General features: G+C 33.6%; 3 protein-coding genes and 1 pseudogene across 6 annotated transcripts; 1 reads left to right on the top strand and 3 right to left on the bottom strand.

The window, feature by feature from the left end:
• Positions 1–864: 864 nt before the first annotated feature.
• Positions 865–5,245, bottom strand: LOC124840841 (DNA replication complex GINS protein PSF3-like). Of its 2 annotated transcripts, XM_047316968.2 has the most exons (8): positions 4,931–5,245; positions 3,548–3,646; positions 3,286–3,354; positions 3,063–3,163; positions 2,530–2,622; positions 1,912–2,051; positions 1,686–1,814; positions 865–1,062 (listed from the first exon to the last, which is right to left on the bottom strand). In XM_047316968.2, exons 2-7 carry the CDS (start codon positions 3,593–3,595, stop codon positions 1,705–1,707), a joined length of 561 nt encoding a protein of 186 aa, XP_047172924.1. In that variant the 5' UTR covers positions 3,596–3,646; positions 4,931–5,245; the 3' UTR covers positions 865–1,062; positions 1,686–1,704. The 2 variants fall into 2 exon arrangements, with proteins under 2 accessions (XP_047172924.1, XP_087971491.1); XM_088115365.1 differs by lacking the exon at positions 865–1,062 and having other exon boundaries at positions 1,426–1,814; positions 4,931–5,244.
• Positions 5,246–8,841: 3,596 nt separating this feature from the next.
• LOC124840800 (GDSL esterase/lipase WDL1-like) lies at positions 8,842–11,657 on the bottom strand (annotated as a pseudogene). Its single transcript, XR_015786830.1, has 6 exons — positions 11,519–11,657; positions 11,351–11,428; positions 10,911–11,051; positions 10,207–10,282; positions 9,952–10,089; positions 8,842–9,210 (listed from the first exon to the last, which is right to left on the bottom strand). The product of XR_015786830.1 is annotated as a GDSL esterase/lipase WDL1-like (transcript).
• Positions 11,658–11,880: 223 nt separating this feature from the next.
• LOC124840857 (F-box protein GID2-like) lies at positions 11,881–13,305 on the top strand. Of its 2 annotated transcripts, XM_088116135.1 has the most exons (2): positions 11,881–12,488; positions 12,847–13,305. In XM_088116135.1, exons 1-2 carry the CDS (start codon positions 12,030–12,032, stop codon positions 12,859–12,861), a joined length of 474 nt encoding a protein of 157 aa, XP_087972261.1. In that variant the 5' UTR covers positions 11,881–12,029; the 3' UTR covers positions 12,862–13,305. The 2 variants fall into 2 exon arrangements, with proteins under 2 accessions (XP_087972261.1, XP_047172948.1); XM_047316992.2 differs by lacking the exon at positions 12,847–13,305 and having other exon boundaries at positions 11,881–12,794.
• Positions 13,306–16,504: 3,199 nt separating this feature from the next.
• On the bottom strand, positions 16,505–20,858 carry LOC124840849 (SGNH hydrolase-type esterase superfamily protein). Its single transcript, XM_047316981.2, has 7 exons — positions 20,783–20,858; positions 20,571–20,683; positions 19,193–19,270; positions 18,753–18,893; positions 17,964–18,040; positions 17,709–17,858; positions 16,505–16,902 (listed from the first exon to the last, which is right to left on the bottom strand). The coding sequence occupies exons 1-7, from the start codon at positions 20,826–20,828 to the stop codon at positions 16,689–16,691; spliced, it is 819 nt and encodes a 272-aa protein (XP_047172937.2). The 5' UTR covers positions 20,829–20,858; the 3' UTR covers positions 16,505–16,688.
• Positions 20,859–22,863: the final 2,005 nt, after the last annotated feature.

Below are 22,863 nucleotides of genomic sequence, written 5' to 3'. Positions count from 1 at the left end.
TAGGTTGAAAATATCTAGAGGATTGGATGCAAAAAGCGAAAAGTGCATTGCCACGACGATTAAAAGAACCAAGTTTCTGCCTGCGTGGATAGAAAGTGCATAAAATATCTAATTTCATGTGTCACGCGCCACACATCTAAGATAGATACACCAAAATATCTCCCACAGTTAAAAAAAGGGAAAAACAAAATTCCAACGCACAGCACGATCGAAGACGAATATATACCTACAAACGAAAAATGAAAAAAGGGAACACATTTGGTCCCAACAGAGAACATAACATTATTAGTTTTAGGGATAAATTATGTTATCAATTTCACTATGCCATCGTTAACTTCATCAACTAGATTCCATTTGAACCAAAATATCTTGGATCAGCTGAAAAAATATCTTCATAAACTTTTCTTTTTTGCTTTTCTGTGTCTTTTTATATTGCTAGAACTTTCTTTTATTTGTTACAAGAGTACTACGCATAATAACATTTATTGAACTTAATGTGGATTTTGACATTTGTAATATTTCATATTATTTTTGTATGAGCATCGAAAAAGGATTTTCAAGCATTTTTGAACTTATTCTTTCTTGTTTTAATGTCTTCTCTCTTTTTATCTTTCTTACATGTTTCTTCCTTTGTTTTTTCATGCTGAATTCAGGCTATCGGTTGTATTTACTTATAATTAAAATTGGACTAACTTTTGTTATAAATACTTTTCTAAAAAATATATTTTTTCATAAATTAAAATTAGTTTATATACCCATTCAAAGAACGTTCTTAGGCTTGTAGCCGTGTTTGTTAATTCAACCTTCAACATCCTGTGAATTTTTTCCTTTAGTGACACTTCACAAAAAAAAGTTTCTAATCAATCTAGATTTTATTTATCCAGTTAACACTTTTTACTGTTCACAGTGGGAATTCAATATTCAAAGAGCCAAATTCCGCGTCCGTTTTGCTTTTCTAGTTACAAGACCAAATTCCGGTTAGAAGAACACAATCAAAGGTTAAAACCCAACTTCTCAAAGACTGAATTCTGACATGTTACAGTGCTACAATCTTCCCCTCACCTGGCATAAAAAAAAACAAGAAAAACCGCATATTGGAAGTCGAAATTCAGCTGCTCAGGATCAAATTTCAATCATAAACAGTAAAAGGTGCTAATTAGGAAGTTAAATTTCAAGAGTCCAGCTGCAGATTTTTTTTAAAAAAGTGCCACTTACGGGGGAAAATCACGAATTTTTCACATATAACTGACTGACTTTCTTTTTTTTACCAAAATAATATGCATGTAGATTTTATTTACCACGATAGTACAGTAAATTTAGTTTTTCGGGAACTAAATTTTGAACTAGCACAGTAAAAATGTGTTATCTTGATAAATAAAACCATCAGAATGCTATTTTGGTGAAAAGTATGCTGTGTGTGAAAGATTCAAAAAATCACACCCGAGCAACTTAGTACACTGTAGGCACAACCCGTGATCAGTGTTATGGTACAGATGATTTGACTATGACTCACTGGCACACAACATAGCCACAAGGTGGTCAGTAAATTCACTTCTACGTTTATGTATCCGTAATTGGAAATTTACAACGCATTATATTTGTATCAAGTCTACATGAACACAAAAAAACTGACATTTTTTATACATATTCAGAACAGCATAACATTGGGACATATAGATGCTTACAAGGTTTAAAGCAAAGCGACTATTCAGTGGATTTTCTCTTTTTTCCCAGAACAGAAGCTATCTGAAATCTGGGCCCTCCCATTCGCCACTTTTTGAAGGATGCCATTTCGGATTGAGCTGTCTCATACACTACATAAAGGATTAGAACAAAAATTAAAACGAATGTCTCAAGAGGAAAAGAGATGTGATCACACATGTTTCATTTAGAAAGGATAACACGTCTCACAGTTGATCTCTTCTTTTGTCAGAATAGACCAAAATTTGGAACCAGCAGCAAATGCTACAGAATGGGCCTTCGTGAGAATTTCCTTGTACCTACTCTTAAAAGCAGACAACAACAGAAACCCAATGGTTCGGTCGCCAACTCTGCCATAAATGAAAAATAAATCAGGAAGATACGCAAAAAAATGTTGCCAATGTTGAGAAAAATGGTTCAGGGAATTTGTGGTAAAGTCGGAAGATAAATTTGTGGATTCTCCCTCAAAAATTATGACCATATATTATGTTATCTCTCCTGTTTGATTAAAGTGTTATTACGAATCAAGGGCTGAGATGTTGCTGGACCAAATCCAATTTTTGAACATTTGGCTATCTTAAAATTATTAGGTTGACCGAACTCATGACGAAATTAATGATAATAAATATTTGAATGAGATGCTGCATGAACCATGTAATAATACAAGAAAGATTCTGACAGCCACATACTATCTTCAGAGACAGCAATAAAATATTTAATCAACCAAATATAAGAAAACAGTAAAATGTGTCAGTAAAATTTAAACCAAAAGAGAAATAAAAAGCTATTTCATACAAGCAAGAAAATACAAGCATAAGCAAAACTTACATGGGTGCTATCTTGCAACCAAACTCATAAAAGAATGGACATCTGGACCTCAGATCCACACCGGCCGAATCAGCTTGGATCTCTAGCCTTGTTCTGAAGTTAAGAATCATATTCTATAAGATAAAAAAATGTGACACTTTCAAGAGATCAAAAATTCCTGAAGTACAATTCGATATAAATGGTAATGCAACTTAGCGTGCGTAAGCCAATATCCGTTTTTTAACTATTACTTTGAAAGCCATGTACATTGATTATTGAATTTGTTGTTACCCAAAGTTCCATGCCACACAACATGCACTAATTATTAAAACCAACAAGAAAATTAAGGATGAGAAAAAAAAAAATTGGTTCTAAAATCCATTTAAAACCAATGAAGGAAGATACTAACAGGAAAGGTCTGCCAAAAAAATTCAGGCGCAACAGAAATAAAAGTACACTTAAAAAGTGCCTCTGAACTCGTCAGCGTCATGAAATGATCAATTATATGATAAAAAGCACTCATAAGTAACAAAAAGACATTAAATAACCACTACGTTTTATCAAAACAAGAGGGAATGTTGACTGATACTGCCTGTCTCATCTGTAACTCATGAGCAAGCCAAAATGGCAATTCAACTTTTGAACCAGTTTCAATCTGAAAATTAAACAATGTAATGTCAGGCCAAATTACTAAGCTCCACAGAGCACGTATCTAGTGCCACTACAAATAATCTTTTTTCTTTTGGAAATCTAAAGACGAGTGAAAATAGCTCTTACAAAGTCCTTTTCAGAACTGGGATCTATTCCCACTCCAGATGCAGTCTTCTGAAATATAACTGACACAGTCTGTGACCACAACATATCAAACCGTTGTATTAGAATAAGAAATTCAGGTTGTATTCTGTATCTTAATTGCAAAGACGATGAATTGATAGTTGATTCTGTTAAAGTTAGCAACAGCGTAAAACATCATGCGATGTCATTCCCTTGCATATCAATTGACAGCACCTTTAAAAAAAACTGAGAATCTGAAACCTACCTCTTCCTCCATAATAATATCATCAATATCATAGTACTTGGTATTCATATCCTCCTGCCTGCTGCTTCCGCACTTCACTTAACTCATCGAAAGAGTGAACTGAAAATTCAAAATAGCGTTTGAAATATGCCATACATTTAATATATAAGATAGTTATTCAAAAGAGTCACTCTAACATTATCACTACTCGTTTTCTTTAAAATCTAATGGTTTTAACAAGTAACCAATTTTAATCATTGGATCTTATGAAAATCAAAGGTGAGAATTAGAGCTACTGTTAGAATGACTAAACTCCTCTTCATTATTTCATTAAATAAAAAAATACTTCTTCTTCAACTAACAATAAAAACAACAAAACCAATCAGCACAGAAAACCCGAATACGTAGTTCAAATGACAAAATTTCATTTATTAGTATTGATGTTTTATTAAAATAAACCGTCAGTATGAAACACGCCCACAGTATCTGGTGTTGCACTTCCAATTAAAAAGAAATCCATAACCACGAAATATTGAAATATGCGTATCATACAGATAGGGGGGAATAATAGGAAAATGATACTTGAACAACCATTTTTGACAACATTTAGACACGCACACACGTGTCAAAATCTGAGTGGTCCATTTTCATTTAATTTTTCCAACTGGATCACTCAGATTTTGACACGTGTGCGCGTGTCTAAATGTTGTCAAAAATGGTTGTTCAAGTGTCATTTTCCGGAATAATAACTGTCAAAAAATAGTAAAACAAGAGTCAATAATAGTAGGAAACAGTGGAGAGGTGAATCAAGCAAAGCAAAAATCTAACTCCTAATTGAAAGTGGAAGTTTGTTTCTACAATTAGGACTTCAATCTGAAGTGGTGGAACACATTACTGTGAAAGAGAAGAAATTTGAGCAAGAAAAAAAGAATCCTTCTTTTCAATTCGAGCCATCAATATGAAACCAGGCCGAGACCCAGACCAGTTGCACAAGTCAAGGCCGAAAATCTCACAAAACCAAAAATCACGGTTCCTTAAATAATACTTCTTCATTCTATCACATCTTTCGTCTTGTGCAACACTTATTTTTCGTCAAGCTATCCATGATTGCTTGATTTTATGAACTCGATCTCAGAAAGAAAAAAAAAAGGACAGAGCTGTTTGTGGTTGTGCACAGGGGACGACCGCCCCAATTTCTAGAAAGCACAATAACCAACATGGAAAAAATCAAGTTTCAAATTACCTCGTATGCACATATTTACTTGTACAAAATTTTGGACCATGAGATAAGAAGCAGAGAATAATAGAATGTAGAAGATTTGAATCTTGGATAAATACTTGAACACAGTTTTAATGAGAATACATTGGTTCGGTTACGCGTAACATCTCAGAGAAGGAAATGACCTGAGCTATGACGGAGTGAATCGTGCCGCCGCAAGTTACTGACAGAGTGCGCAGCGACGATAGCTACTGCGGAGTGCTGATTGGGGTTACTGTGATAGTGAGTTAGGGTAAGAAATTGGAGATCGAAGTAACAAAATCAAAATGAAAGAATGAAGTGACGAAGTGATTAAGAGGAAAATGAAAAAGGGAATGCGTTTGATTTTGGGGAAGAAAACTAGGGTTTGTTTTTCTTGGAAATTTTGTGATTTTGAATCTTGGCGCGTTTTCAACATTTCAGTTTTAGTGATGGCGCCTTCGAAATTTGTAGTGTACAGATTCGCCTCCTCTGGTGCAAAACTATATAAAGATCCATTTCTCGATATTTTGATAGTGATTTTTTTATTTGATGATAATGGTGCCTAAAGGGTAAAATTATTTCACAAGTGTATGTATAGCTTTATTTCTCCTTTTATCTCATTTGATTTGAGATTCTCCTATTAGATTAACCATCTAATCAAATGGAAATATTATAAAATCAAAATAAAAATTATGACAACCAAAATTAAAGTGATGAAAAAAAAATGATACTAGAGACTACCAAACTATTCAGGGTAATTTATAAAAGTTAAAGATCTAATAATTTTGTTGTACTTATTATTTCAATTTTTCAATTACAAAATCGTCACTTATTTTTAATTATTTTGAGGAAACAACTTTTCTTTTCAACGTGCTATTTGCAATTTTTTGTAAATATTTAGGAAGTTAAAAACAGGGCACTATTTTCTAATTTAAAATAAATGTAATCACGAGGAGTAAAATATACTAAATTTATAATGTATTCATTGTTAAAAATTATTTTCATTATTTTTAGGAAGGTTATGTTTAAAACTTAATTTCTATAAATAAATAAATAAAACATTACTTGTTAGTACGTTTTATTCACGTTTATTACTTTAGCTCACCAGTAGTGTATTTGCAATGTTGGAAGCTTCATTTTTAATTTAAATAAGTTTTTTTATTATTGTAAGCTTATTTTTTTTTCTTTTTATTCCATAGTATTTTTTAGTTATGTAATTAATTTATTTCATTTGATTTTTTAGTGAAATCAAATATTAAAATTAAGTGTTGAAAATGTTTGACTTTAAAACACTTAAATTTGTTTAATTAAAAAAATATACCATTAAAATAAAATTAAAGAAACATACTTTTTTTTCACTTAATTGAAATGCTTTTTGTTAGAGCATAATTGACTCAAAACCAACTTAAACTCTCATTGTTGATATTGCTTAAAGAAAATTATAATAAAATTCTTATATCAATTGATGAGAAAATTATAAGAAAATTGTTGATATTGCTTAAAGAAAATTATAAGAAAATCCTTTTAAATAAAAAAAATTAACAGCGAAAACAAAAACCTCAAAATATCAATTACTAAAATTCTTATATCAATTGATGAGAAAATAGAAAAATAATTATTTTCGAAAAATAACTTAATTATGTAATGTGGTAGTAATATGTAATGTGATTAATATCAAGAACAACACTCATAAAAAAAATCAAATCTAAAATTTTATAACTCAAATAAAAGAAATTATCAAATTCTTAATCAAAATCTATATATCTTTATTATAGGTGTACATCTTTTATTTAAGATCCTCTAAATTTCAGTTTTATCATCCCTAGATAACTTTTAAATCGTGTTCTCTTGAAATGAATTACTGTTGAGAAAGAAATAGAAGGTGATGATTTAGAGGATTTTTGTCTTATTTGTCTGAGATAAGCGAGCTATGCAAAGAGAGCATTTGCGAGATTAACGCGAATTTCGCATCGTGCTGCAAATAAGAGATTTAAGAGTGATTATTGTGTATTTACATAATTATCATTGGTTTGCTTTCTTTCCACGTGTCAACGACCATATTTATTTTTAATATGCATGGTTCTTTTTCGCATGTAGTAGAGAGATTTTCGAAGTATAAAGATATCCCTTACTTTAAAGGTGACCATACAACTTTTAATTGTTGACCAAACATAAGTAAGTCTTGAACTTGTGCATTGGATACGCCGTTAAATAGTTGGTTGGTGAATTGTTGTATATTATTAGTTGAGCAGTGATGGTGAGGAACTATATTATGGTGTTTCCTCAAACATAGCTTGGTCTCATTATGTGTTGTGGTCTTTATTGGAAACTTTGGAGATAACTTGGTGTTTGCTAAAACCAGGTGAGTTCCACAATTTGTGTGGCAAGTGTGTGTGCATTGTTCATGTTCATAGTTTGTTGCAAGCATTGTTAAGTCATGGAGTCATGGTTCATGTTCAACTCATTTGTTGTTTCGGTCAACCCATTCATCTCGGCCATCAAGTCATCTCGCTCCATCTTGACCATTTCTGTCAGTTTGTCCATCCCGTTAGACTATTCATCTTGTCCATACCGACCATCAAGGTCAACTCATCCATCTTTGTCAACTTGTCCATATTGTCTGTCAAAATCACATGTGGCGATGATATTTTTAGTTGGTTAGTTTTTCCTTCCTCGATATCTGGAAGCCTCAGGTCTTGAAACCCTTACTCGAATATGAGTTCCATCTATGGTGTATAGATAATCATATTTCAAAAAATAAAAGTATAAATAAAGATAGTTTCATTCATATAATTTGTAAAAATATAAATACAATCATTGTGTCTGTTATCCTAAATTACAAGTAAAATTGACTATTATTGAAGATACGATCCCCCGGCTTAATTAAAAACTCTTACTTCAATGTTAAAATTACATCTAACACATAAAAATGTATGCTAACCATCAATATTGACAGAAGAAAAATAAGAAAAATGACACACTATGATTTTTCACATTATTCCCAATGATGTGTAAAAAATTAACAACATGCTCCTCCGATATGAAACCTCTAAGGTTAATCATAATATTTTAATCTGTAAAAAACTAAAATTATATTTTGTCATTAGAATATATATATAAAGGTACATCAATATGACAGAATTACTTAGCATTTCAATAACTGATTTAGCAAAATTTATTGATGAAAAATTAGAATTGCTATGGAAAATATTATTTACCCTAATCAAATTCAGGTCTTCTAGACATTCTACACATATATATAGAATATGAATTCATATAATTTGATTATACATAAGTTTTTCTGTAAATTTCTTCATCTTTGTGCCTAAAGTTAATTTATGATTTTCTTTTATCTTTTTTGTTTTTTAATTTTTTTCATTGTTTCATATGATTTTTTATTTATTTATTGGTTGTTTATCTTTTATTGTTTAATTCTCCACCTAAAGAAGCAATTAAAAAAAAATAGACAGATGGAATAGGATATTATCATTGGTGGGAACAGAAAGACATACCGATGATGACTGCAGAAACTGGATGAGGAAGACACCAATGAATTTAACCACGATCAAGTTGGTATGGATACAAAGGTCTAGACCTAGACCAAGCTATTTATGCAAGGCATTTGTAGCCCCTCCATGCATGCAACAGTCATCACCATTTTCAAATGGTGCAGTCTCTGTATGGTTGTGTGGTGGTGACATATGGCTTATGCTGAATTTTTTCAAGCACTTGTCTTGTCTTGCCTGCTACTCAAACAACTTATATCACATTCAACAAAACAAAAACCAATGCTATTTTACTTTTTTACTTTGACAGATATAACTGTTTTTAAAAAGTAAGTATATATTTATGATTAAATATTTTCACAGATGTCTACTATATTTTTAACACATCTTATATGTTCAATTCAAATTTGAGAAATATCTGTGCAATGCATCAAAAGTACTAGTTATTGTAAAAGTTGCATTCAATTTTTCTTATGGTTAAATATAAGTGGCTACTTTTTCCCTTCCCACGTATAATAGCCATATCCAATGTCTAAATTCTATTAAACTTGTCTTCAACTGAACCATCATGAAATAACAGATTATCTAAAATATAGGACAATACTATCACCAAATAGTCAATCAAGATGTCTGATAAAAACTTTAAATGATATAGGAATCTGCTAAATACTGTAGGATTTGGCAGACAGGTTGAATCTGAATATTAAAGTCAATAAGCGAACAACCTAATCCCACCGAGTCTCTCTGTAAAAAGTCCACTCAGAATTCAATTTAGTTTTGCCATCAGCAGCAACCAGATCATCACATGGTGTCTCTTGTGAAATTCAGTGGACAAAAATTTCCAGTGGAGGCATGGCTCCCAGTCAGCCTCCTTAAGCACGCTCAGTATCTCTTTCACCACTATTTTGCTTCCCTCAGCTGCTCAATGGATACCATCACTGCAAAACTCATTCACATGCTCTTTAATATATTTCACAAGAGAACAGAATAAGCAACAATTTTAAGCATTAGGAGATAAAAAGAAGAATCGTATGAACTTTGGTTTTACAATCTGGTGTGACTTTATTGTTAACTCTATTTTAGATTTTTCTAAAACTGAATATGGAGTGCATATGAAAAAATCCATGTGGTCCTTAGAATGTTTGGTTTGCTTTGCACCACTTTGGCCCCTAACACCCTGAGAGATACGTGCATCAATTTAGTGCCTCAGGTCGTGGAAATTAAGACAGAAATCATCCTTCTATGCACAAAAGGCAGCATTTAGGGACTAATTTGATGTCATTTTTCTTTTAATGAGTATCTAAATTGATGTCAATTTATTTAGAGGACATGTAATCTCCAACTTTCCATAACTACATTAGTATCACTTATTTATTAAGATCAAAAGCCAAATCAATGTCATATTAATCTTTCAAGCATCAATGGTTTAAATTTTATGGACATGAAAACCCAGAGAATTGAAGATAAATGCAAGTTTAAATTAACCAAAAGATAGCATCAGTCAACATGCCTTTAAGATGGAAGATTGCAGGAATCATCTTGAAAAGAAAGCAAGATACTGTCAAAGAGCAACTAAAGGATTTGGGTATTGAACAATTAGATTTCAATATGACAGCATTCTGAAATCTCATAATATTTTAGAAAAATAAAAGATAAGTCGTAGAGGTAATGAAACTTACGTAAAACAAGCATTCCTCCAGTCATCTCTCTTCTGTAATGCATTAAAAAGATCAACAACTTTGACATCCAGTTCCTTGCATAGCTTAATACAAGCTTCTGAGTAGCTTTGGCACGATCCATTCGTTCTTACCAGCTCACTAAGAACTCCACCGATTAAGAAATGGAAATAAAAAAATAAGATTCGAACTTAGTAATTATCTGAATAAGTACGCTACAGAATTGAAAATGTGAAAGAAAAAATATCTTCAGGCTACCTAGTGTTTCCACGCACTCTTTCCTTATTGACAGGAGGACAACTGAGATAATGATCCGTATCCTTTCAGAAAGACCCTGACAGTCAATATTCTCACATTAAATTACAATTATAGAAGTTACAATCTGCTGCATTCCTGCATAACTGCAAATCATTTTTCAGATTTTTCATAGATATCCTTTTTCTTTTAGTTGTTTTCTCTTTTCATCTTTACCCGATTCATTTGATCTGGTAATATGTGGAAAAGACATTATATGAAATAGAACAAGAAGCAGTCCATTTCAAAGGGTGGCCATTATTGTCCACAGACTATATTTTCTTGACACCTCTTCGTCTTAATTCTGCAACCGGCGTTCTTAAGCAAACAAAATTTCATAACTGAATACGAATGCATAGTTGATTTATGTTAATTTTATGTTATGATTGGAGGAACAGCTTTAGAAAACCAAGGATAAGCAAGATATAAAACAATGTGATGATGGCTGGTTTTCTTATCTGATTTACATTATGTTTGTCAACAAAAGGTTCTTCAATATATCAATTTATTTCCTAAACCTTCACATTTAAAAATAAATGGTGTAGCCTTCATATTGAGAAAATCAAGATTTAGAGCTCTGTATCTTGAAGTGAGGATATCAGTTTCTATTGAAAGGAAGTGTGCACTTACGAAAAAGAACCAAATGATTAACATAGCTGCAGAAGTACCTGAATATGAATCAGAATCTTTCTCATGTTTTCAATATATTCGTGAAGAGGAACATGAGGGCCTAGGCCAGACAAATGAGGGCCCATGGAATCATTACCTCCAAAATAAACTATCACAAGAGAAGGTTGGGTTGCAGCATCCTGGGAAGTCCCATAAATCAAATTATATAACGTAGGAAGGATGATAGGCTACATCAAAGGAATTATTCAAGAATGAATTGAGAGAGCATAAAGTTAGCAACATATCCCACATGGAAATCACATTAAGAACCAGAAAAGGATCATGCATTATTTCAAGAAACTGTGTTCTTTGACCCATACACCATTTTAGACTAACGCGTAAGGCAATCAAACATCAGATAAAGTGAAGAATAGCTACACGATGTGCATAATTTTGATTGAGTTCTGTCATGTGAATGGTTTCTTTTTAGGTACAATACCTTTGGTAAAACTTGATCCAGCACTTGGAGGGCACGTCGAGTGCTCCATCCGTAGTATCCTCGCAACACTATGTCAGTCTACACACAAAAAAAATTCTATCATCTTAGTATAAAAATGACCATTCTCAATAGTTCATTAGTCAAGGAAAAACAAAAAAAAAAAGGTACTTGATATGGACACACTGTGCATACTTGCATCTCTTATTTACACACACTTATGAAATATAAATGCTTGGATACATTAATTCATACCCACCCACCACCACCACCACTATCTTTTCTTTACTTTTCTTTGATTTCATTAATTCATGGATTCCCCCTCTGAGAAGGCGAATGGGAACATAAAGACAAGGCCAGAAAGATGAGGACAAAATTGTCCATCACATAAAAGAATCCAAACGCATTCATTTTTCTCTTTGTCGTCTTCGAAAACCACCAAAAGCAGGTGCACCCCCCAACCTTAACCTTTACTTCACCTGCCCCATTATTCCATCCCTTCTCTTCCCACCAAAACCCAACCCTTTCAATTCCGTTACCGTCATCTTCTCACCTCCATTTATTTAATTATTCTCTTTCTCTTTCTTTTTCTCTCCTTTCCTCCTCCTCCATCAAGCACCTCACTTTCTGTCACCCCCACACACAAATCACAAAACCCTCTTTCTCTTTCTTTTTCTCACCGATGAAGCGTCCACTTCTGTCCGCTGCCACCGTCCACCATGACGAGACCAAGATGAAGAAGGCCAAGATGGTGGTGATAGAAGATGGGGATGAGGAGGATCACGTGGAAGGATTAGGGCGTTTCGACGACAACCTGCTGTTTGAGGTTTTGAAGCACGTGGACGCGCGGACCCTAGCGATGGCAGGGTGTGTGAACAAACAGTGGCACAAGACGGCGCAGGACGAGAGGCTGTGGGAACTGATCTGCACGAAGCAGTGGGCGAACACTGGATGTGGGGAACAACAGCTACGATCCGTAGTTCTCGCTCTCGGTGGCTTCCGTCGCCTCCACGCGCTTTATCTCTTCCCTCTTTCCAAGCCTCAGACATCTTCCTCATCTTCATCATGCTCCTCCTCTCCCTGGGGCCCCACCATCCCCCAGGTCATTCGATCGAAGCCCCTACGTTTGGGCAAGGACGAGGTTCACCTCTCTCTTTCGCTTCTCTCCATTCGCTACTACGAGAAGATGAATTTCAATAACAGAACCAGATGATTCCTTATTATTCTGCTATCCATAATCTATATTCCGTAATCCATTCGATGTGTTACCTTTTCTAAACCTAATTTCGGCTTTCGGCACTTTCTTTTATTTGGTGCGATTTTTGGATTTCAGTTGCCAGATCTGCTTTTAATTCAGGCAATTAGTCTAAGCTGGATGTGTTTTGTAACCTGTATGTATGTACTCTGATTTGATTAATAATATAATATATATGATTATTGGAATGTATTTGTATCTCCATGATTATGACTACGACGGTGTTTTAAATTTCTTGTTTTAGGGGTTGGAAGAATAGATTAGGGTGTGGATCTGAGGGGAAAAGGGAGGATTTGGGAGTGTGCGGAACAAGAATTTGGGTGAGGTTGGGGGAATTGCCGAAAGGAGCGGAAGGATGAGTGATTGGCGGTCCTGATGGTGTTTTTTCCGAATACGCACAAGGAGACAGAGGCCGAGGTCTTCTTGTTCTGTAATAAATGTCTGCTACTGCCTATATTTTCTGGCTCTTACTTCGGCCCAATGGGTAAAGGACACACGAATGAGTTTGCATTTCTATTGCCTCTGCAAAAGTCAATTTTTTTCTTGAGGGACGATATTTGTCGCTACGGGGATCCCTATTATTTGTTTTTCCCACTGTATTTTTTCATGCTTTAGCAATATTGTAGTATTAGATCAGGGAACTGAACACGGACAGACAAGCTCTCTTGGACGAATATATTGTTTTTTCCTCCGCTTGTACCTACCTATTGCTCTTTTCATGTTTTCAAGGGCGTTTACGTTACACTGTTTACAAAAACTCTGGCAGTAAACAAGTGAAATAGGATTCGGAATCTAAATGATGAAATCGATTTATGTTGGAGGAGTGCGATGAGACAATTTGGTCAACTAGATAACAATACTTACAGGAACAACTATATATGTTCCTTTCTCATTAGGCATTAGGACCAGAAGCAATCCGGTGTCCGATACAGGTTAACAAAATTATTTTCGTTACAGCTAAAATTTCCAGCTGTAATAATGACCTTACGGCGTTGGTTGTGTTCGGTTGTCATTAAAAAAAGCGCAACACATGATATGATGGAAAAAACTGTGAAAGACTAAAAGGAAAATGTGTTTAATGTTGGGTCAAACATCGTTTAGATTTTTTGTTGCGACCGAGGCACAACACTTAACAACTGAAATGGGAATAATAGATAAACAATAAATGTTGTGTGAACGGAAACGAGAGGCAGAGGTATCACCCTAAATACTTTGAGAAATAGCCTGAAGGTCCCGACAGCAGCGTGCAGGACTTGCTTTGCACCGAGTTCTCGGCAAGAAAGATCCAACTAATGACTTCAATGGGATGAAGCCCAACTAATGACTTCAATGGGATGAAGCCATGGAATTCAAACGTGGAAACTTGCTCCAACAACTTAGAGTTTGTGATTACAATTTAGAAAGAAACTAGTCTCTTAAGCTGTGCGTGCGTTGTTGAACATCAAGATTACTATAAGCACAAGCCAAGCGGCTAAAAAAGAGCTATCTAATTCTCCGGTGGATATGGAGAAAGTTATCTAATTCTCAAGTGGTGGTTTTCATAACTCTTCCTTTATTGTTGGAAATTAGAGCGATTGGTATGCAGAACTCTTTTTTAACCGCTCGCAATTAGAACGTGGGTAAGGGTTCTTTGCGAACTCTTTCTTGAACATTTAGATATAGACTTAAGATATCTCTGAAAACCTTATCAACCAAAACCTTCATGGAAAAGTGCTAGTGGTAGGAAATATCATACATTACAGTGTTTTAAGTCAAATAAAACCTTAAATATGATCAAGTGTTGGAGACGCTCTTGCCGTTAAGGTGTTCAAGGTGTTATGCTCCATTCTTTATATCTTTTATAATTTTGAAGGATCCTTCCCAATTAAGCGCAAACATACCATGTGCCAACTTTTTATGAGCTTCATTGGTTTTCCTTTAAACTAGGTCTTTTACGTTAAAGCTTCTCAACTTAACCTTGGTATTGTATCTTCGTGCTATCACTTTCTTGTACGTTTCTACCTGGACGACGACCACTTCCTTTTGCTCTTATAAGTTATCCAACTTCACCCTTAGTTGTGCATCGTTAAAACTTATGTCGTTTACTTGTCTTTTAAGAGAAGGTTCACTAACCTCTATGGGACACATGACATCAATACCATACGTCAAGTTGAATGGTGTTTCTCCAGTTGTACCATGCAGGGAACACTGGTAAACCCATAGAATTTCAGGTAGCTCATCTACCCAAGCTCTTTTTGCCTCTTCTAAATGTCACTTGAGCTCAGCCACTATAGATTTGTTGAGCACTTCAACTTGGTCGTTCATCTAAGGATGCTTAACAAAACTAGTAACATGCTTAATGCACAAATTATTATAGAACTCCTCCAACTTTTTGTTGATAAACTGTTAGCCATTGTCGGTAATGATCATGTGGGGAAGATCAAAGCGACATATGATCTTTCTTACGAAGGTTTGCACTTGCTAAGTTGTTATGGTCGCCAAAGGTTCTGCCTTCACCCACTTGGTAAAGTAGTCTATAGCGATAAACATAAACTTCTTTTGAGTCTGGCCGATCAGAAAAGGCCAAACAATATTCATTCCCAATTAAGCAAACGACCAAGGAGAAGATATGTTATGTAATTTTGACGATGACACTATTGTTGTATTAATATGCCCTTTGTGCGGACAATCTCACCTTCTACTTAAGCTCTTACGCCTAAAAGGCTTTTTATGACGTTCTGTTCTCAACTCGCGTTGCGAACTTCTTTCAAGGTTGGGCCTGCTAGGTGGGCTCCTCTCTTCCCGCTCAATCTTGATATATTTCTTCAGGTGATTCACTTTGATAAACTCTTCTATCTTGTCGTGTAGGGTGGTGCGCTCCTACATTGTATGTCCCATATTCTTGTGAAATAGACAATGCTTATTGTTATCAACATTTCAAGGAGTAGGCCTCTTCTAGGGAGGAGGCAACAACTTGACACTCAAAGCTTCTTTGAGGATCCTTGCCCTATTGAGATGAATATACTAATAAAAGAATGGCCCTTTGGTTGTCTCCTTGGAGTAGGTATCATACCATTTCCTGTGTGGTTTTTTATATGCCTTCTTATCACTGGACAAGGCTTCTTGTCTCATCTGTCTCCGAAAGTCCTAGATCTCTTCCACCTGCATGAACCAAGCGACTCTCTACCTCAGCTTGTCCATGTTCTCTGTTGGCTTCATGCAAAGGCTATCAACGAAAGATCCAAGTCGTAAGGTCGTCATCATGTGATGCATGGTCACCTCATGACTGAGGTTTTGGATATGCCTTGCCACCTTTCCAAACCGTTCCATGAACACTTGAAGCGATTCCTTCTTTTCCTATCTAACTTTCACTAAAACAATGGACATTAAGTGTTGTGGACTACTTGTTATGAATTGTGTCCCAAACTTAGAACAAATGGCGGCAAAGCTATCAATAGATTTGAGTGGAAAAAAATTGAACTAGACCAACACTTCTCCCTTCAACGAGATGAAGAAGAGATCATTCAAGGTGTAGAATGTCATTTGATTCATGAACATTCTTAGATATTCGTCAAGAGCAATAGAGTCGTCGTACTTCTAAAAAACTAACAAGGCCTACATGTCCAACAAGGGAGTCTCCATTATTTTACTTTTTTACTTTGACAAATATAATTGCTTTTAAAAAGTAAGTATAAATTTATAATTAAATATTTTCACATATGTCTACTATATTTTTAACATTTTTTATATGTTCAATTAGAATTTGAGAAATATTTGTGCAATGCATAAAAGTTCTAGTTATTGTAAAAGTTCCATTCAATTTTACTTATGATTAAATATAAGTGGCTACTCTTTCCCTCCCCAAATATAATAGTCATATCCAATGTCTAATTCTATTAAACTTGTCTTCAACTAAACCATCATGAAATAACATATTATCTAAAATATAGGACAATACTATCACCCAATAGTCAATCAAGATGTCTGATAAAAAAAAACTTAAATAATATAGGAATCTGCTAAATACTGTTAGGATTTGGCAGACAGGTTGACTCCTGGATGGAGGTCAGAGCAAATAGATATTATTAAAGTCAATAAGCAAACAACCTAATCCCACTGAATCTCTCTGTAAAAAGTCCACTCAGAAGGATTCAATGTAGTTTTGCCATCAGCAGCAACCAGATCATATGGTGAGTCTTCTGCAAATTCAGTGGACAAAGATTTCCAGTGGAGGCATGGCTCCCAGTCAGCCTCCTTAACCACGTTCAGTATCTCTTTCACCACTATTTTGCTTCCCTCCGCTGCTAAATGGATACCGTCACTGCAAAATTCATTGAAGATGACAACAATTATAGATATTTTTTAGGTAAACTAGTCTATTTACATCATTCTCATTCACATGTTCTTTAATATATTTCACAAGAGATCAGAACAAGCAACAATTTCAAGCATAAGGAGATAAAAAGAAGAATCGGATGAACTTTGGTTTTAGCACTGGTGTGACTTTATTGTTAACTCTATTTTAGATTTTTTTAAAACTAAATATGGAGTGCATATAAATTCTAGAGAAAAAAACCCATGTGGTCCTTAGAATGTTTGGTTTACATCACTTTGGCCCCTAACTCCCTGAGAGATATGTGCATCAATTTAGTGCCTCAGGTCGTGGAAATTAAGACAGAAATCATCCTTCTATGCACAAAAGGCAGGATTTAGGGACTAATTTGATGTCATTTTTCTTTTAACGAGTATCTAAATTTATGTCAATTTATTTAGAGGACATGTAATCTCCAACTTTCCGTAACTACATTAATATCACTTATTATTAAGATCCAAAAGCCAATTCAATGTCATATTAATCTTTCAAGCATCAATGGTTTAAATTTTATGTACATGAAAGCCCAGTGAATTGAAGATAAATGCAAGTTCAAATTAACCAAAAGATAGCATCAGTCAACATGCCTTTAAGATGGAAGATTGCAGAATGATCTTGAAAAGAAAGCAAGATACCGGGAAAGAGCAACTAAAGGATTTGGGTATTAAACAATTAGATTTCTATATGACACCATTCTGAAATCTCATAATATTTTAGAAAAATAAAAGATAAGTCGTAGAGGTAATGAAACTTACGTAAAACAAACATTCCTCCAGTCATCTCTCTTCTGTAATGCATTAAAAAGATCAACAACTTTGACATCCAGTTCCTTGCATAGCTTAATACAAGCTTCTGAATAGCTTTGGCACAATTCATTCGTTCTTACCAGCTCACTAAGAACTCCACTGATTAAGAAATGGAAATAAAAAGATAAGATTGGAACTTAATAATTATCTGAATAAGTAAACTACAGAATTGAAAATGTGAAAGAAAAAATATCTTCAGGCTACCTAGTGTTTCCACGCACTTTTTCCTCATTGACAGGAGGACAACTGAGAACGATGATCCGTGTCCTTTCAGAAAGACCCTGACAGTCAAGATTCACACATTAAATTACAAGTAATAGTTTCACTTCCAAAAACGCATTTATGATCATCACAGTAGGCAAAAAACATCATGCGTAAGATCTATTTTTCTTCAGTATAGAAGTTACAATCTGCTGCATTCCTGCATAACTGCAAATCATTTTTCAGATATTTCAAAGATATCCTTTTTCTTTTAGTTGTTTTCTCTTTCATCTTTACCCGATTCATTTGACCTGGTAATATGTGGAAAAGACTATGAAATAGAACAATAAGCAGCCCATTTGAAAGGGTGGCCATTATTATCCACAGACTATATTTTCTTGACACCTCTTTGTCTTAATTCAGCAACCGGCGTTCTCAAGAAAACTAAATTTCATAACTGAATACGAATGCATAGTTGATTTATGTTAATTTTATGTTATGAGAAACATTGGAGAAACAGCTTTAGAAAAACCAAGAATAGGCAAGATATAAAACAATGTGATGCTGGCTGGTTTTCTTATCTGCATTACATTATGTTTGTCAACAAAAGGTCCTTCAATATATCAATTTATTTCCTAAACCTTCACATTTTAAAAAAATGGTGTAGCCTTCATATTGAGAAATCAAGATTGTAGAGCTCTGTGTCTTGAAGTGAGCATATCAGTTTCTATTGAAAGGAAGTGTGCACTTATGAAAAAAAGAACCAAATGATTAACACAGCTGCAGAAGTACCTGAATATGAATCAGAATCTTTCTCATGTTTTCAATATATTCGTGAAGAGGAACATGAGGGCCTAGGCCAGAGAAATGAGGGCCCATGGAATCATTACCTCCAAAATAAACTATCACAAGAGAAGGTTGGGTTGCAGCATCCTGGGAAGTCCCATAAATCAAATTATATAACGGAGGAAGGATAATAGACTACATCAAAGGAATTATTCAAGAATGAATTGAGAGAGCATAAAGTTAGCAACATATCCCACATGGAAATCACATCAAGAACCAGAAAAGGATCGTGCATTATTTCAAGAAACTGTGTTCTTTGACCCATACGCCATTTTAGACTAAAGCATAAGGCAATCAAACATCAGATAGTGTGAAGAATAGCTACACGATATGCATAATTTTGATTGAGTTCTGTCATGTGAATGGTTTCTTTTTAGGTACAATACCTTTGGGAAAACTTGATCCAACACTTGGAGGGCACGTCGAGAGTTCCATCCGTAGTATCCTCGCAACACTATGTCAGCCTACACAAAAAATTAAAATTGTATCATCATAGTCTAAAAATGACCATTCTGAATAGTTCATTAGTGAAGGAAAAACAAAGAAAAGGTTCTTGATATGGACACACTCGCACAGAAGAGAGTGCATACTTATATCTCCTCTTTACACACTTATGAAATATAAATGCCTGGATACAGTCTTTGCACAGGCTTTCTACTTGTAATCATCCAGAGCTTCGTTTAGGAGGCCCTTAAAAAGGGTAAAATACAAAAATTCGAATGCATGACTAGGACCAAGACAGTTGTAACCACAACGGAAGCCAACCAAAATGATTTCATTGGGCTCAATTTTGATAAACTTTTCATAAGCACGTCTAAGAAAAGAAAAGAAACGAAACGAAAAACTATAAATCAATCTTCTCACACAAGTTATCATCAACTTATGGACCTCAACAATGTTGGATGGTGTTGGACCTTTTCATAAGCTAATTTTTGGAAGTTTGTTTTAACAAACAGAGATGGTAGGTTCATTTTACTGCATTACTTCATCTTATTTCCTTCTCCTATAAGTTCAAGTAAAGAACATTGCCCGAATTGCCTCTAACAAAATGAGGGAATACTTTCAATGATGGCAATACTTAGAAGTCAATAGTGGTGCCACACTTGAATCAACAAGAATTTATGCACTGAAGTAAATTCATTGTTTGGAATATTATACTCAATTAATGAGACAAAAAAGTCAAAGATAAGTGACTAAACTGGCATCCTTTGGAGCAAATGACATGAACATTAGAAAAAAAGATACAAATTTAACCCCTCAATCTCGTTTTAATTGGCGCGCAAAGGATTATTTTTTATGCTACTTTTCATTATTGAGGGATTAAACAGTTCAATTCCTGCTGCAGTTGCGGTTTGTATTGCAGGAAATTGCAAAGAGATACAGCCACAATTGCAATGACAGACACCCAAAAACCTTAAAAGAGTTGAGGCCAAAATTTCAGAGGCAGGATTTTCATTAAAACCTTGCCTCCCATAAAGAATTTACAGAGGCATCAGATCATGTATATGTGGTCGGAATATGCACAAGAATGTAATAGCGTTTTAAATTGAAGAATTAGTAACCGCCTCTCCACAGAAAAGTGAAAAAAAAAAGTGGCACTAAGCTCGTTGAGAAAACGACGTGACATGACATATACGATATCATAGATGTGATAGAAGGATGCATGTGATGATGATGGAGTTGTAATGTGGAGCAACAATGGAAGAAAGCAGCGCTGAGAGGTAAAAGAAAAGACAATAAATGAATGCAGTTGAAGGAAGATACCTTACGAGCGTAGATGTCAGAAAGATGGGCGCCCCAACCGCCATGGCCGAAACTAAGCTGAACGATGGAAGATCCGAAGAGAACAAACTGAGGTCTGGCAGGTGCAACCATGTCTGTGAGGTTCAGATTAAGAATGAGAGAAAAAAAAAATAGAAGCGAAGGATATAAAATATGAGAAGTCGGGTATAGAAGAGAGGAGTGAGTCTTTGCACCTGTACAGGAGTGGAGGAGGGTCAAGGAAGACTTTGTATTTGTCATATTCTAAACCAAACAAATAAGAGGTTGTTTGGTTATCGTTATAAATGATTTTGTCATTTTTTTTAAAGAAAAGTATATATAATATAAAAATATATTAATGATAAAATTTTAGGATGGCAAAGAGGGAACAATACAATCCATCCCATTTACGTTCCATTGTTAAAAATAGATTGGGTTAGGCTAATTTATCAATTAAAAACGGATTAAATTTTAAATTTTATAATCTCATACAGTCTAATATTAGATTGGCGGATTAGTCTGTTTTTTTAAACCTAATAAGGTTTTATTATGAGGTCATTTTAGGCTAAAAGGATGGTTATTTGAGTTGATTTAAATCTCTGACAAAGATATATTATACATCGATTAAGTTGGATGAGATTAGGTTGAATTATATTAAATATTGAATACGTGTTAAATTATAATATATTTTTTAATGAAATTAAGTTACCAAACTGCTTCAACTAGTTGACTTGTCAAATTATTGAGTTTAACCTATTAAATTAATTCAAGGTTTTGAATTGAAAATGTTCTCAATATCAAAATCTTTGGTTTATTAAACTTTTACCAATAATTTAATTCTAATATTAAAAACAAATATTTACACATTACTTGTGATTTAAAAGAATCATGTATAACTTTTAAAGTACTGAAATATTTAGTAATTATTCATTTAAAAAGTTCTAAAATATATTTATATAATAATATATTTTTCTAAGAATATAAAATTTAATTTTATAATAAAAATTTATTTAATTATATTCTTTTGTATACTTATATATTTACTATATTACCTACTTTAAACTTTATAAATTTTAGATATTGACTAATGGTTAATTTCTAATAAAAAAATTTATTGACTCGAATTTTACGAGTTAGTAATTTATTTGGCTAAGCCTTATGATAAGATGGTTTATCAAATCAGGCGTATAATTTAAAAATTTATGAATTACATTATAAAAATTAATTAGTAACTGTTTTAGCAATAAAAAATATATATAAAATAAAAAAAAAATATGTAAATACTTTTATATTTCAAATTGACAGAGGGTAAAATGATAGAACTATAAAAATTAATAAGAGGAAGGGATTCTTTTGAAAATTAAAAGCAACCATGAATGAATTGCTGTAAATATTCAATTAATATATATATATATATATATATATATATATATATATATATAAATATCACAAAAACACATATTTTTAATATAAGCTAATTATTTTTAATCCATTACTTTAACAATAACGTTTTAAATACTTAGATTCCAATTATTAATTATTTTTTCAACTTTAACTTTTAATTTCTTTAATATTTTTAATAAATGTATTATATTTTATAGTTCTCTTTAAAATTTTGATATAGGATGAAAAATGCAATTAATATAGGATGAATTTTACAAAGAAAGTTATGAAACTTTATAATATATATTTATGATTATTTTTAGTATTACTTATATCCATTATAGATCTTACCTATCCTAAAGATTCTCACCAAATCCAAGTAATGAAGCGATGAACATATCGAGTTTAAATATTGGATACACCAAACGTCTCAAAACATAAAGAAAAGAAGTTAGGAAAAGAAAGAGGGTCCATGTGTAAAGAAATTAAAGGTGAAATACATATATAACCATTGATGAATGAATAGCATCACTGCTCACAAAATTTGAGTTTTCTAAAAAAATATTCGTAGGTTAGGTGGGGAGGTTAGGAATGAATGAATGAATGGCACAATAAAAGAGACATGGAAAGGATGTGAGTAGGTTATCCTTTATGGCTACCATAATGACATCTCATATCTACAAAATATGTTATAGACACTTAAGATACGCCATGCTACTTCTCTTTACCTTCTCCATTATCATTAGTCATCTAAATCCAAAACTTAATCATTAGACTTTTGTGAAATCCATTAATAATTATTAATGACATCAAATAAGTTAATCGGTTCATTTTTATCAGAACCATTAAAAACGCATCCAAAACCCCTCTGAACGGACGTCAGGTGTCAAGTAACGAGGATCCGAAAATTAGA

Source organism: Vigna umbellata, chromosome 5, assembly GCF_029865625.1.
Source record: "Vigna umbellata cultivar VRB3 chromosome 5, Vumbellata_1.0, whole genome shotgun sequence".
Taxonomy (NCBI): Eukaryota; Viridiplantae; Streptophyta; class Magnoliopsida; order Fabales; family Fabaceae; genus Vigna; species Vigna umbellata.
This window is presented reverse-complemented; position numbering and strand designations above follow the sequence as displayed.